Source organism: Lygodium microphyllum, chromosome 25 (assembly GCF_053477565.2).
Source record: "Lygodium microphyllum isolate KBCC chromosome 25, Lygodium_microphyllum_v1.1.10, whole genome shotgun sequence".
Classification (NCBI taxonomy): Eukaryota; Viridiplantae; Streptophyta; class Polypodiopsida; order Schizaeales; family Lygodiaceae; genus Lygodium; species Lygodium microphyllum.
Window position 1 is genome coordinate 31,680,327 of NC_141159.1, and position 15,989 is coordinate 31,696,315.

At 43.9% G+C, this 15,989-nt stretch overlaps 2 protein-coding genes across 2 annotated transcripts; both read right to left on the reverse strand.

Annotated features, from left to right (window-relative positions):
- Positions 1-588: 588 nt before the first annotated feature.
- LOC148014046 (uncharacterized) lies at positions 589-10,308 on the reverse strand. The gene is made up of 5 exons (XM_087666509.1): positions 10,270-10,308; positions 7,633-7,771; positions 967-1,975; positions 765-870; positions 589-676 (listed from the first exon to the last, which is right to left on the reverse strand). The coding sequence occupies exons 1-3, from the start codon at positions 10,306-10,308 to the stop codon at positions 1,335-1,337; spliced, it is 819 nt and encodes a 272-aa protein (XP_087522635.1). The 3' UTR covers positions 589-676; positions 765-870; positions 967-1,334.
- LOC148014047 (rop guanine nucleotide exchange factor 9-like) lies at positions 9,678-14,169 on the reverse strand. The gene is made up of 8 exons (XM_087666208.1): positions 13,298-14,169; positions 12,407-12,790; positions 12,183-12,299; positions 11,924-12,078; positions 11,770-11,844; positions 11,417-11,686; positions 10,989-11,321; positions 9,678-10,871 (listed from the first exon to the last, which is right to left on the reverse strand). Exons 2-8 carry the CDS (start codon positions 12,783-12,785, stop codon positions 10,440-10,442), a joined length of 1,761 nt encoding a protein of 586 aa, XP_087522334.1. The 5' UTR covers positions 12,786-12,790; positions 13,298-14,169; the 3' UTR covers positions 9,678-10,439.
- Between the last annotated feature and the right edge of the window lie 1,820 nt (positions 14,170-15,989).

The following is a 15,989-nucleotide window of genomic DNA, read 5'->3' on the forward strand; positions in this document are numbered from 1 at the left end:
ACAAGGATTGGTTACTTGAAAATCTCAAAGGCCCCCCTCATGTTATGCAAGTCAAGGGATCCCCTCTCCTCCCTTACTTCCTCCTCTCTTCCCCCTCTCCTCCCCCACCTCTCCCCCCCCCCCCATTTGTACTAGTTCTAGACTAGAAAGATGTGAGAGAGCCTTGGGTTAGCATAACACAAGAGCGGACCTTGCATTATGATAGCCCAAGTTCCCCCCCTTCTTATTTTGAGAAATCATAGTCACTACAAGATATAGACCTTATACCAACGTTTAAAGTGACGAAAATACAAACAACAAAATGTGCCCCCGTCATCGCAAAAAGCGTCGTTATTGACGACGCCATAGAATCGTCGCTATCTGCGTCGCTATCTGCATCGCTATCTGCGTCGCATATGAGAGCCATACAAAATAGTTTCTGCACTGCTGCATACAATGCGCTTACAAACAAAAAGAATGTATACTGAAATCATAAAACTGATACATGAAATAAATACATGATCGCATAAAATGCGATTTGTACAATCATGAAAGGATATCGCTAATACATAGAAAATGTCTACATAGATCAGGCGACTAAAAACTAAAGGTGTGTGAGCTCTAAGGATCCAAGGGCGAGCTAGAAATCCTCATCCCCCGAAAGCTCGTCCCGCCGCAAAGGAGCATCAAACGGATTCTGCAGAAAAAGAAACAACATATCAATCCACCATACAATAATGCATTCAAATATCTCATGGTAACTACGGACAAGAAAGATGAGTGACTTATAGGGCCGCCGCGTCTATACAATCGGTCGATCAATGCCTTCAGACCGTGCCTCTCTGCATATCGAGTCTCAAGGTCTTGCGGATCGCGATTTGTAATGGAATGCTGCAAAGAAAACAAAATGCTAACTGTTAGAAACATGATTGTCAGTACAAAGAATATTTTAAAAAAATAAATAAGCAAAACAAAAGAGAAACTTACAAAGTCTTCCAAATATGTCATGTGGCCGCCACTCCCAAGATGATGCACCACTCCGGCCTGGATTCGTGCCCTCGCCGCCTCCCGCTCTGCTAACTCCAACGTCCTGGCGAATCTGTAGCCTCCTCCCTCAGTCGGCGCCAGTCGTCTGCATCTAACCACTCGGGCTTTAGAGCCTCACTCTTGATTGCCTTGCGTGCGTCGGATCGTCTATGTGACATATATGCACGCATGCAATCCATCATCCAGCTCGTAGAGAATCTATCTACTGCGCCTGGCACCGAAAACTCCTCGTGCAAGGATGCTACTATGTAGTCCTTACTCCCCTCCGGTATGTTCCTCCAATGATCCAGGACGTTGTGCCGAAAAACTTATTGGCACAACTCCCTCATGCGAGCTATCACCCTCCTCCCCTCATCATTCATGATAATGGCTCCTGACCTACTATCCACTAGGTATCCATAACTCCTAGGAGTCTGCCTAAGATGGACCCTCTCCCATCTCCGTCCACGCTCCTGGGCATATCCAGGAGACCCCTGTACATCCGATGTACCGACAGGGGTACCCTCTCCCGGAGTGCCACTCAAAGGGGTGCCACCAAAGGGGGTGCCACCAAAAGGAGTGCCATCAAAAGGTGTGCCACCTACTGACGGCTGCGCAAAAGCCGGAGTAACTGGAATAGACGTCCCCACAGGTGTGACAAATCCTGGAGGTGATGCAGCTCCAGCTGAACGACGAGACGGAGACACCACGTCCGTGTCTCCACAGCAGCACCCCCCTGATCCTCCTGCAGTCCCTCCCTCTGGCCCAAGTTGTGAGCGTCGAGATCGTCTGCTTGAAGCTGAAGCATCTGATCGCCCTGAAGCAGATCTAGCAGAGCGCCCTGACGAAGAACGAGACAGCTCCTGGTCTGCCATCTCTCTGAATCTCGCGAGCTGATCTGGAGACATGCGTACCATCATGTCCTGAAACTCCTCATCGCTCATCCCTCGACTCATCCTCAAAATGTCACCTGTACAGATAAAAAATGATGTTACAATAATCAATTTAAACTATACAAAGCACAATAATATAAATCATTTTTGAAAAATCTCTCTTAAAATGCATATCTTATGTACCTTTATGGAAGATCTAAACAACGAATTGAGTAATACAATTCTCCAAGAATGAAGTATTCTATGGTCCCATGTTAATCTCCTGACACAACTCTGCATACACTGGAAGGTCGATAGACATGTCACCACAAAAGAACGAGTCTGTCTCGTTCTCAAAAAATTCTAGGACTTCTGTATTTCCATCATTGTTAGCCGATGCGGACTCCAAGCTTGTAGTGGCCTCCACCCCTTGTAATATCGACCTCTATTTGCATATTTTCTTCATCTATGCCTGAAACATCGCTTTGATTATATACTCTCGCACCTCGAGGAGTTGAAGGTATAACATACCACCATCGAGGTTGTCGGGGATTTGGATAGAATATTACATGTTCACAAATACTTACAAAGCGAGTTCAAACCATTGTGACATAAACCATGTCGTATTACAATTAGCAAGCAAATGACTCTTTGCACATGTTCATAATGGGCCGGCAACACAAAGGTGTCGCGCAAATCCGTCCATTTTTTTTCGGAATCTATTTCGAGAAATCCAGATAGACCTCGTCGAACTGTTGCTCCAGCTCCTCCAAGTACCACTTTGAACCACTGCACATCGAATAGTATCATGGAGAAATTACGGTAATCCACTGTAATAATACTTTGCAAGTTCCCAAAATACTCCATCTTATCCACAACCGTGTTCGGATCCGTTGCTTGTCGTCGGCTCTCTTGCTCAAACCTTGCCATGACACCACAGTCCATTGTGGAGCGCATTTTGTCAATACGCTCTACGCGAAAATGCCGTCCGCGCGACCACGCTGCACTATATATTTTGTACTGTACATTGAAACACTCAAATTAGATGTAGCAAGCAAATTTAGATATGACACATTCTAAACCCCTCATTACCTTTGGACTACATCCCCTCGAGAACTCCCACTCCTCCATTGAGACCTCTGTCCCTTCGCTGGATGCTGCGGTCAAGGCTCCATGCAACCATCGTATTGACATAAACCACGGCATCTCCTCCATGCCTTCGGGATATCGAATCGGTCAGTGACGCGTACTGCGTCGGAATTCAGCTCGCGCTTCCTCACGATCTTGCCTTGCAATCTGGTACTTGGCGAGCCACGTCTCCATGGAGGCATGGTGCAACATACAAAAACGATTCACATTCTCTTCCATTGAGGCATCCATTCTTTTTTCTACCCCATTTCCAACCACCACATCTCCAGTCAGCCTATCATCATCCTTCAGCGTCCATAGCATTTCATTGTCTGGTTCCACCCCTTTGGTAGCCATTGTGAGATATGCACTAACGCCTCTAACACCAACCAACCTTCCACCATGCTACCTTCTGGACGAGCTCATTGTCGCACAAAGCCTTTCAAGGTTTTCATGAAGCGCTCCAGGAAGAACATCCATCGCGTATGGACAGGTCCAGCAATCTCCACTTCATCCACAAGATGCACAAGAAGGTGAACTTGTATCGTGAGCATGCTAGTGGGCAAGTATTTCTCAAAGAGAGACCGTCTCAACTGCTCCCCGCCTTGCGGATTCAATAGAGGACGTCTTAATCTCTTTCTGTGAGATCCATTGCACCAAAGTCGACAACTTGTAAATGGCCCCGCGAATTTCTGGAGTAAGGCATCATGCGATCGCGATCGGTAGGACAAACTGCCACAAATGAGAAAGCATTATAAATAATGGCCACTTTTCAAATTGCAAAATGTCCACGCTAATTAAAATCCATTCTGTTCACAAACCTGACATATCTTATGCCAATCATGGGATTTTAGCCCAAATATTTGGTCATCTTTAGAAAATGCGGACTTGAGAGAACGCATCATACCCGTCAGAGTGTGGATAGACTTGATTACTTACTTCACGATGCGCTCTTCTTTGGTAGACAAAACCCAGGGAGCGCAAGGAAGCTGCACTCCCCCTGCAGCACTCGACTGCGGCCAAAGCGCCTCCATCTTACCTACCTCCTTTAAATCCATTTGTGACCCTATAGTATCTCTCTTTCCTGTGATGTGGTCCCATAGCAAGCTGCCCACATTCTTGAAAATATGCATGGGATCCAACAAGTGGTTGACCTGTAAGTGGGTCCAATATGGCAACTCGTAGAAAACTGAGAATCGTCGCATTCCATTTGGATGTGATTCCGCGTTTACTATTTTCAGCTCATACCAGCTTGCAGCGTTCATACGTGCTGGAGGTCGTCCAAGAAAACCTCCCTTGAGTTCATGATCCTCCGGCAAGAAAGCGGCGTATCCTTGATATACCATCTTCTTCATGGTTCGTGACCTTCGGGAGTCTAACTGTGGCCCACACAATGGACATGCATGATAACCTGAGGTAACCAGACCTGTAAGGCGAGCCACGACCTAGTGAATACTTGATTGAATAAAATAAAATATAGATATTACCAACGAGAACAAAGGTCTGCTCACCTGAGCACTCTCCCAATCCCGGAAAGTCATGCATCGTCCACATGAGAATGGCTCGAATGTTGGCTGACCGCCGACCATCGCGCCTGCTCATATCTTGCACAGTGACCCCCTCCTCCCACAAAATCTTAAGCTCATCGACTAATGGACGAAGATACACGTCCATATGTTTTACTTTGTAGCGGCCCGGGACGAGCAAGCTAAGGATGAGATGTCCTTTCTTCGTAGAAAGCCATGGAGGGATGTTGTAGTTGACAAGCACTATAGGCCATACACTGTAAGAAATCGAGCGCAGACCGGATGGATTCACACCATCCATGGTGAGACCGAGCCGAAGATTCCTTGGCTCTCGCGCAAAGCCTGGAAAGGTAGAGTCAATGTGGCTCCATGCGCGCGAATCCGCTGATATTCATTGAACTCCATCCATGGACCTATTCTGCACATGCCATGTTGTCAAGCTTGCCATGGCAGACGTGCGAAACATGTGGTTTATGCGGGGGATGAGCGAAAAGTGTCTGAGAACTTTTTGAGGGATGGTTTGCCATTGCAAGTCCTGTCGATACCTGTGAGCACCACACTTTGGACATGTCTCCATAGTCTCGTATTCATCTCGAAACAATATGCAGTCGTTGATACATGCATGGATGTTATTGTAGTCCATGCCAAGCTTTCGTAAAACATGTCGTGCATCATCACGAGACTCACGCATGGTATTTGTAGGTGGTAATATATGATATTTCAATAACTTAAAAAAAATCATAAAACACCTTGAAAAAACACAAATGTTTGCAATAATACTGTTTAAAAAAAATCAATGAAGCCTATGTGCAAGGTACCTGAATAACTCAGTCACACTCGTATCGCTCCAACCGTATTTTGCTTGCACACTTACGAGTGCAAGTAATGACTTCAACCGAGATACTCAGCACCCATCATATAATGGTATGGATGCTTCCTCTCTAAGCGGGTTAGATGTCTCAACATCCATGGGAATCAATGCATCGATCATTGCCTCCATCTCAGGCTCCAAGATTGTACGTAGGTCGGGAAGGTTGTCTGTCTCCTCTGGCATTGACGGTATAGATGGGCCTTGCAAGTGGTCGATTGGCTCCTACAATCCATCCATCGCATGTCCACGAACTCTTCTAATTGGCCGCAAAGGATGCACTCCTCCTTGGGTCGAGACATCACCCCCCTGGATAGAAAATTTACCAACAAGACCCAATCTTATTGTGTATGGTTTTCAATTAGCTTGAGAGTACAATGCATGATTACTATTAACTTCAAATTACTGTTTGCTGAAAATCCGCAATCGCCTGATCAATTATCTCAGATTGAAACTCGCCAAATCGTCGTATGTGTTCTATAGACAATCGGTGTTTTCGTCTAATTGCCAACTTGCATTGAGAGCAAGGACATGGGACACGCTGATTAAGATACGTCTCGCGGACTTGAACAATAAGACCTTCGTTTTCCATCTTATCTACATTACAGCAAACGAGGCTTAAATGGATAGCTTTATGGAGATGTACGTCAAGTTGCAAGTTGACCATAAATCTTGCATTGTATATAGTAGTTGAGAGATTTTCCGATGTTATATCTCGGCCTTGTATCATGCTCAAGGATTTGTTTGTCCCGATAGATAATTATTTGTTATATCTCGGCTTTGAGTATAAGTAATCCATTTTGAGCATCATTGAGGATCTCTTAGTCTAATAATAAATCAGTCTCAACAAAAAGCATCTTAGAAATGTGGTTTTTTTGTCCTAGGATCGCGTATTAAAATTAATGCGCGCCATCTATAAAATTTAATAACTATAGTAATAAAATTTATTTCAATCAATTCTACTCCTAGTCATAAGACCTGAGAGAAAATATCATATACTCAATTTAAGGGTTTCTTCTTCTATAACAATACTTTTGGGTTCATTTTGATGAAGTACTGTAATGACCATTAGCTAGGGTATCATTTTCTTTTAGTCCTTCCGTTGACTAGTTGGCATGATTTCTAATTTGTTATACCTATAAAGTTAATACAAAAACAATGAATTATGCATATCACAATTAGATCCCCTACTTGGACATTAATGAAGGAATTGACCATTTTAAAGCCATCTTAAAGAGTCACCAATGTACGTGGCCCATGGCAAAGCACATTGCATACCATTATCGATAAGTCTATTATCTTAAATTTCCTTCCCCTCCCTCTCCCTCTCTTTCTCTCCCTCTCTCTCCCTCTCCCTCTCTTTCTCTCTTTCTCTCTCATTTCCTCTCCTAAACAAGCAAAAAAGAAAGTGATTCAAACAACAAACAACCAAACCCATCGTGAGAGAGAGAATGCACTCTCTCTCTCACCCTCACCCTCTCCCTCTCGTTCTCTTTCTCTCCCTCTCTCATTTCCTTCTCCTCCCTCTCCCTCTCCCTCTCTTTCTCTTTCTCTCCCTCTCTATCTCTCTTTCTCTCTCATTTCCTAAACAAGCAAAAAATAAAGTGATTTAAACATTAAACAAGCAAAAGAGAGAGGGAGAGAGACAATGCACTCTCCCTCTCTTTCTCTTTCTCTCCCTCTCTCATTTCCTTCCCCTCCCTCTCCCTCTCTCTCTCTTTCTCTCTCATTTCCTCTCCTAAACAAGCAAAAAATAAAGTGATTTAAATATTAAACAAGCAAAAGGGAGAGGGAGAGAGAGAATGCACTCCTCTTTCTCTCTCTCCCTCCCTCATTTCCTTCCCCTTCCCCTCCCTCTCCCTCTCTTTCTCTTTCTCTCCCTCTCTATCTCTCTCATTTCCTAAACAAGCAAAAAATAAAGTGATTTAAACATTAAACAAACAAAAGGGAGAGGGAAAGAGACAACGCACTCTCCCTCTCTTTTTCTTTCTCTCCCTCTCTCATTTCCTTCCCCTCCCTCTCATTTCCTTTAAACATTAAATAAGCAAAATGGAGAGGGAGAGAGAGAATGCACTCTCCCTCTCTTTCTCTTTCTCTCCCTCTCCCTCTCTTTCTCTTTCTCTCCCTCTCTCTCTCCCTCTCCCTCTCTTTCTCTTTCATTTCCTCTCCTAAATAAGCAAAAGAGAGTGATTTAAACCTTGAACAAGCAAAAGAAAGAGAGAGGGAGACTCACCAATGAGATATGGCGAACGTGGGGCGATTTCTCTTTGCGATGAAGACTCCTCCTCTCCTTCGCGAACAACGGCAGTGGCGGCGGCGGCGGCAAGTCTTCTTCCTCTTCTTCTCTCGCGACGGTCGCTCTCTTCCTCGCTCTCGCTTTCAAAACTCTCAATGAAGCAAAAGAAATGAAACCGCGCTCGGATTTCGACCGCGTTTTTTCCCTGCGGCCCGTCGCTATTTGCGTCGCTATTAGCGACGCCAATAGCGACGCCGCTATCCGCCGCGCTAATCGGCGTCGCTAATGGCCCAAATCCTTGTAGTGAGTTACAACATTGGAATGTGTGCACAAGAGGAAGGAGAGAGCTCAAAGTACAAGGACAACATCTTGTTTACTAAGTAAGTTGCTTACAAGTACAACTTCGGTGCACTCTCCCACTTTTGATAATGACCCATAGGTTGTTTATATAACCTTCTACCAAGCTAAGGTGAGGGTTTTCCCTGCCCCTAAGGCTATTCACACCCATCTGCCCTTATGTACCCTTGCTTACAGTGGGTTCCTATGCCTATCTTCTAACACCCCCCTCAATGCCAGGGTGGCATTGGATTACAAGGCATGTAAGATATCCCCCTCCCCCTTTAAACAGCCGGGATGCCCTTATAAAGCAGCCTACAATAGTGTTTTTAGGTAGATGGTTTAAAGACTCAAAAAAGTCAATCTTCAAATGAATTGGAGGCATAATTGGCCACCAATTCTTTGGGTACATCAAGAGTCTTAGGACATTTACTAGTGATATGTCTTATCTTCTTGCATTTGTTACATTTCATTTTCTCGAGATACTTCTTCCAACAGTTGTTTACAAGATGTCCTTTTTTCTTACAGAAAGAACATCGAATGAGAGCTATATGTACCAATACTTGATCACAGGAAGTTGAAGATGCCTGATTGTTGCTGCTTTCTTTGTGGTTTCTCTTTTCTTCATCCAAATAGGATTGGATGGTACTTGCCAATGTAAGATCTGGAATGTTAGTAAGAGTGGTTACAAGAGTAGGAAACACATGTTTAACAGCTTTTAAGAGAATAACTATAGCATCTTCTTCATGTATTGGAGCTTGTACCAAGGCAAGATACTTATTGTGTTGTTTTATATAAAATGAATTCTAATAGACTCGATTACAAAGGAGTTGAAAAGATATCCATGGTGACTAGTACAACACAGTAAAGCCTTCACTATCATTTGTCCCTCTCGTGTTACGGCCTTGGGTCTAGCTAGCACAACACGAGGGGGTCCTAAAACTCTATAGAATCCTCTCCTTATCCATGGTGACTAGTACAACACAGTAAAGCCTTCACTATCATTTGTCCCTCTCGTGTTACGGCCTTGGGTCTAGCTAGCACAACACGAGGGGGTCCTAAAACTCTATAGAATCCTCTCCCCCTCACGTTATGTTGGCCCTACACTAGCACAATGCGAGGGGGGCCTTGGGCTGACGAATGTTGGTTTTCGGGGGGGGGAGGCGCCTTGAGACTACTTTAATTAGATATGAATTTGATAAAAAATAGATTTAAGTATGGATATTATATTCTCAAAATTTATTTAAAATATTTAATTACTACATTCGATTTATGCCACTATTCCCTCATTGCTTGTCTCTTAAACTAGTTCATTACTTTATTTTGGATTGGTTTTGTGTAACAAGCTTTATATATGTTCACTAATACAATTCCTCTAGAAGATTAGTATTCTTCACTCCATTACATCTCATATGGTTGAATAACATGGACATGGTTTTTCTATCCCTTCAGCTGATCAAATTAGTATATTATTATATTATTTTGAAAAGCTGAGGGATGTCATTGTATATGTTGTGTTGTCAAAAAATTAAATAAATTTTAATTTAGTAAATCACTTTGAAACCCAAAGTTTCAAAACTAGTTACATCTATGACACTCTATTTTATACAAATAAACCTTTTGTACAAATAAAACTCCAATAAATAACATTTGTATCTCAAAGATTTTGTTACTTTGACAAATTCAATAACTTTGTGAAGGTCGAGGTTAAGAACTGCCAGCAATGCCAATTGTTTCAAAATACTAAGTAAACTTGTTGGTTAAGGCTTGTAAAGAAATGGGTGGTGAATGGAAGGCGGCATGGAAGTATCATCCAAAGGGAGAATGCGTCACAAGGGAGATGAATTAAGGTATAAAACAGGTCAAAGACCCTCCTCCCTCTCCTTAAGAGGGCAAATTGATGCCCCTCCTCCATATGACAGAAAGCGAGATGAATGAAAGTACTGTATAAAAGAGGTCAAAAATCCTCCAACGTATATATCATCTGCACGTTTAAGAGCAGATTTGTAGAATGGCATACAATGTGAGAGAAATCACAAGCTTCATTTACCAAAATGTTAGTGACTCAAGCGACTTCTTGAGAAAAGACAGTCAGCTTTCTCTGGGCGAGATAACCCAGTTAACAAGCATCAAACCTAGCTACAGGCCTAGCACACCGCCCTGATAGATCGGACTGCTGAAATCTCATTGCTTCCTGCCCTCGCTTCTCACACTATCACGAGCTAGGGCATTTTCAACACCGCAGGGTCTACTAACTTGTCATTGTAAATAGCGTATGGAACAAACAGAGGACTTTACCTCAATTCCAGGCTCATTCAATACCACTTCATCATACATGAACCAAAAATTCGAGACAAAGCCCTTCTCCTTACCTAGCCCAGTGGCAGCTACTTGATTGGCAGCTGAACAGACATCCTGTGATCCTCCTACAGTTTATAATGTACATGGAATATCGCAGAAAGCTGTCATCAATCCCTACTGGGAGGGCTTCGCATGGCACTGAGATTGCCTGAGTATGACCATTGCTTATTAGATCCCGGCCAGGGTGGTGACTTGCCAGGCAGCTCTAGCTCTGGCTTTGTTTCTGCAACCGCTACCTTAGCACTCCAGCCTATAAATTCAGAGAGGCTCTTGTTCTGTAAAGATTGAGGAGGTGAAGCAGCTCCAATAGTATGAGTGCTTGCAGACTTTCCTAAGTTGGGAAAGTGGTGTGGGGGCAGCTGCCCATATAGGTTTGGAGAAGAGCCTCTATTTGTCGATCTATTCCTCGATAAACTTGCATGCTGATTACACTTCGTCACATCATCGACATGCAGGACATCCTCAATCCGAGACAAAATATTAAAAGCCAAACTCTCTAGAATCCTTGAATAACTCTCTAAAATTGACTGTCCCACATCCTGTCACAGCCATCAATAGAAGTTAGACCCAAAGGCATAGCAGAGAGAAAGCAGTATCCAATATAACCTGTCAAGTAAACCCAATGCAACAAAACATAAAAAAGGATGGCGAAACACCTTGTTGTACTGTATTTTGTTTGTGTCCAGTATCGTCTGCGGCAAACCCGGAAACTTATGCCTCAGTAACAGCAGCAAACTTTCAGCTTTATCAGAAAGCACCTCCCTTTTTTCCAAGTCTGCTGAAGATTTCGAGCCACCCCTTCCATCCTTTCCCAGGTGCTTTAGTTGAAGCTTTTTCCTCCAGATATGAATTGCAGCCTCTACACGGTTCACCAACTCCAGTATGTTGTGCTCATGCGAAGGATCTATTGAGGCAATAAGTGCATCCGGGGAAAAATTATCCGACATTATGGTCCGATAGAGTGCCTCACCTAAACTTGATCTGCCATTCTGAACACAAGTAACTAAGATCAGTAAACAACCTTCTGCTCTCAAACACCAGTCAACATGCAGCTTCAAGAGCACAGTCACATAAAGAGTCAAACCTTTGGAAGTGCATCCCAATATACTGCAGGAACCTCCATTTCGGACAGTATTTGGGCATTGATAGCTAATGCTGCTTTTAAAATCTGGTTAATACTGTCTCTCTGATGTTGTAAGTGTTTTCTAGCCTCAACAGAAAGTCCCTCCAGAGGAACCTTTGGAGTAGGAAGCCACCATTTCTCCTGCTGTCGATGAAAACGATTTCCATCCTTTTCAGTGGAACCCCGATCTGCATACCAGAATTCCGTATGCTCAAATGTGTCTAAAGCCTCCTGTTAAAGAACAAAAGCTTGATTACGATAAGAAATGTTTTATCCCTGTGAACAAGAATCCACATAGTAGGAAATGGGCTTACAAGCAGCATATTGTCGAGTTTGCGCAACGCCGGAAGGTTCATGTGGAGGTCTGAACGAGGCCTTGTGACCATGACCTTCACATTTTCAGAAGATTAGTTTGTAAACGACGTTAATATTCACTGTGAACATGTGTTCAAAACAAACAATGCCCACCTCCATCGTACCACCATCTGGCAATGTCTGCGAAGAAGGCACAAACTCAACAATGTAATCACTGACCGAAAGAAGCCACCCCATTTCTCTCCACCATCTTGTTTTACGCTCCAGAGCCAGCGGTTCCAATCGCCATAACTCCCCAAAAACGGAAGCTGCAATGTAGGCGCATGTCAATGTGATACAGAAGCCTTAAGAGGATGTTCTCATGGTTCAGATCTGTGAAGGCAACAATTCAAGATAGAGTTGTAGAATCTACCAGAAAGATTGGTAATTGCATTGGAGATGGCCAGAGCAGAAGAAACCCCCTTTCCTCCCCCAGACAGATCTTCTCCGAGAAGAAGCTTGGCAAATTTCTCTTTCATCATATCCATTTCTGCAGAAAATGCCAACAGATTAGGTGTCTGCATGCAATCCCCTAGGTAGACACGCAATGCGGTCAAAGGGAAAACCCTACCACCTGTAATGGCAATAAAAACTAACCAGAAATTGGAGCATCTTCTACTTTCTCTTCTGCTTTCTTGTCCTTTTTCTCATCCCAGCCGAAAGAGTCTCTGCTGTTGATAATTCTTGAAAAAGAATGGAGTTTCCCCAGCCGTGACATGTCCTTGGCAGAGTGAGGCCATCCTAAAGGTGAAGACTCCACAGAGGTGCTAGTCGATTCATCTCCATCCCAGAACGCATCTCGGGGACTCCCCAATTGCGATCCATCACCAAGAATATCCGCACAGAAACGATCAAAACTTGCTGTTGAACTCGTTCCATCTGCACTCTGCTGGTCCGCCAGGTCATCAGGGAGGACATCAAAGACGGGCTTCTCAAGCTTAGACATGGACCGAGCACGAAGGTTCCTCATGATCATCAAGGCTGTAATACAAGAGACTAATAACTCTGCGTAAGGAAACTGTACGTATTATTGAAAACGACTATACAAATTTTAAAAGTACAAATCCTAGGCAATGCAGTTAGAATAGTCCAAACTGGGAGAGACTGATAGATGCATGATGTGCACTATAATTTTAGAATTTGAGGTGTCCATGTGTAGTACGGAGGAGATATTCTGACGCAATGGAGTCAGAGAAGTCCAAACTTTCGAAATTTGATGATTGGAAATCAGAACTCAGAGGAATGGCCAGTTGTGGAAGGCATTGTGATCAAACTCCAGAGATGCAATCATGCCAGCGTCTGCCTGGGAAAGGGGAGTCGATGTGCAAAATGCATCAAGCCAGGAGGGTGTAAATGTGTCATTTTTATAGCTTATATGTGAGGAGGAATACGCAATCGATAACAAAATGATCGTGGAGCTTGTCAATGTGCATTGACAGATAAGAACTTCATCTACTGCCATTGATTCGGGGGTGTGAGTGGCCATACCTTGAAATTTTTGCTCCTTGCCAGTGCATCCGAGTTTCCTTGTATCAAATTGTGCAAGAGAAGGTCTGCATTTTCTCCATCGAGCTACATGATGACCACGCGTGCGCCTGAGGAGTCACGCTGAGACTTGACATGGAAGGGGGAATGGACAAGCGACGGGAAAACCTGGGGTGTGAGAAATCAAGGGGAGGTAGGAGCTATGGGAGGAATGTGTGTCAGGGGTGAGGCGGACAAGAAAAGAATGTGAAGGGAGAGAGAGAAGATGAAAGAATGTATGGAGCCGAGCGAGAGAGAGAGAGAGAGAGAGAGGTGTGAAAATAACGGGAAAAGACTTAGGGAAAGGAATGAAGGTCGTAGGAATCGAAGAATTGAGAAGTCCAACGTGCAGTGAAAAAGATACCGCAGCCTCTCTCTCTCTCTCTCTTTATTGTTCGCTAAGCTCTTTAGCAGAAGAAGCCCCAGCATTGTTGTGGCGGACACTCCAAACGGATAAATGCAGCCACCATCATCACAGCCATCATGTCGAAGCTCCACGCATGTCTCATCTTTTTCTCCCACTCTCTCTCTCTTTTTCTCGAACGTTGGCGAGCCGCGCGATGGTGGGCGAGCAGGCACGGGGTGAAGGCTGCTGCAAATTCATGGCGGAAGGGAAAGGCAGAACTTAGAAGAGGAAGAGGCAGGCCGCAGACTTGAAGGAGAGGAGCTTTTGTGAAGAGGATGAACAGAGAGAAAACACAGGTTACGAGGTGTAGTACTGCGAGTCTGCGAGGGAGCAGGATGAGATGAGCTAGGCTGCTAGAGAGAAAGAGAGAGAGAGAGAGAGAGGAGATGTTTCTATTCCTCTGTCTTTCTTCTTTCTTTTTGCCTAGAAACTCTAAAACAAGTTTTTTTTGTATGGCTTTTTCTATTTAAAATGTTTAATTTGTTGGCCTTTTATTCTTCAAAAAATTCTTGACCGTGAAACGAACCAACAGAAAATTCTCTAAGGGAAGAAGAACGGCTCGGGCAGAGGCTCTTTTCCCCCGAAAAGACCGGGGGAGAAAAAACCTCTCTCGTAGGTGAAATGCATTTATTGGAATGTCTTCGTACAAAAAACCTTTCAAACATTTTTTAGTAAATTCCAAAACTTTAAAGATAAGATTACACCGAGCCTACGTATTTCTCAGGGCGCCGCCCATCGCTCATGTCCCACCGCCCCCCCCCCCAACTTGCAAGGACGTGATCGAACATGCGCACCTGCCACGTCACCCCTGGCCGTTGCACGTGCACGCCATCTTCCATGGGCCCGGGTCACTTTTTGGCCTCCCCTGACCCGCTTCCTTTGGGCCAGGTCCGTTGCTTTTCAAAATCATCATTAACCTTAATCTTTCTGTTTTGTGGGGCCCTCCCATCGCGGTCCCGACTCCCCGCCCGCCTCCTCCCGCGGGCCATGATCCATCTCTCTTGCACGTCCTTCCACATATTCCCAACCAGCCACCTTACAAAATACAAGCCTTAACCAACCATCTAAAATCCCCTTTCCTTTTCACACCACGCATCCAACCATCACCCACCACCTTTCATTTTCTCACACCCTCCCCTTAAGCGCCACTTCACATGAGTTCATATATGTCAAGTTCCTTTACACCAAAATATCCTGCAGAAATTCACAATTTCTATCTTTCCTATTCATAGAAATTACGATTTCTATCCTTCCAATTTTCAAACTCAACTTGCTCAAAATCTTCATGAGACATGGCTCGAATCTCCACTCTAGAAAGGCCCAATGTGGCCCTCTAGAATCAACAATTCCATGCTTTTTGGAAACTCTCAATAGCCTCTCATTGGTGGTTGCTTCCGATAACTTCATAATTTATCTACTTGCAAAATGGAAAATCTCTTTGTTGATTCTTCTGACCAATAATTGTGCATAGTTGATTACGCAAGTACAATAGTAATCACATGAAGTCCCACTCAATGGAAGAACGGAGGCTCTCTTCCCACACCAACAACCTGGCAATTAACACTTGGTCTTACAATCATGAGGTTGCAAGTTCCATGTGCATCACTTGCTTGCACACCTATGTTCACTTGGTGTATTTATGTAAGTTCAAGCACTTGCCCACGTGATGGTGTGTTTATGTAAGTCCAAGCACTTGCCCACTTGAACACTCAATTGGTCCTCCTATGTATGGTCATTAAGGAGGAGATCCTAGTGTAATTATACCCTTTTGTTTTGCTTGCAAACCATCTTATCAATGCATAGGAAGAACAAACATACTTCTTGCTCACACTTTGGAATCTAATCTTCAAGGGAGGCACCCCCTTTTGGCCATGTGAGGGTGTAAATGGCTTATCTTAGGGAAAATGAAAGAGTTGTGACTCGCCTCATGTAATGCAAACCAATATCATATGCATGTGTTATAATGAAGAGGGTCCTCACACACGAGCAAGTTATTCTAAAGTATGTAGGAAATGTTATACGGTCCCTTGCAAGGACTCACTCATAGTTATGGAATGGAGAATCATGATGGCTTGGTGGTTCCTCCACCTATAATTCAACCTTGTACTTCACAAATATTCACCCTCAATGTCATCAATCTTTGGCCATACACCTTCACTCAACTTTGAAATGTATCCCTAATCGTTGTGACGGCTCAATGGAAGCCCATCGATTCCCAAAGCAATATTATTCCTAGATGGAATTATTGAT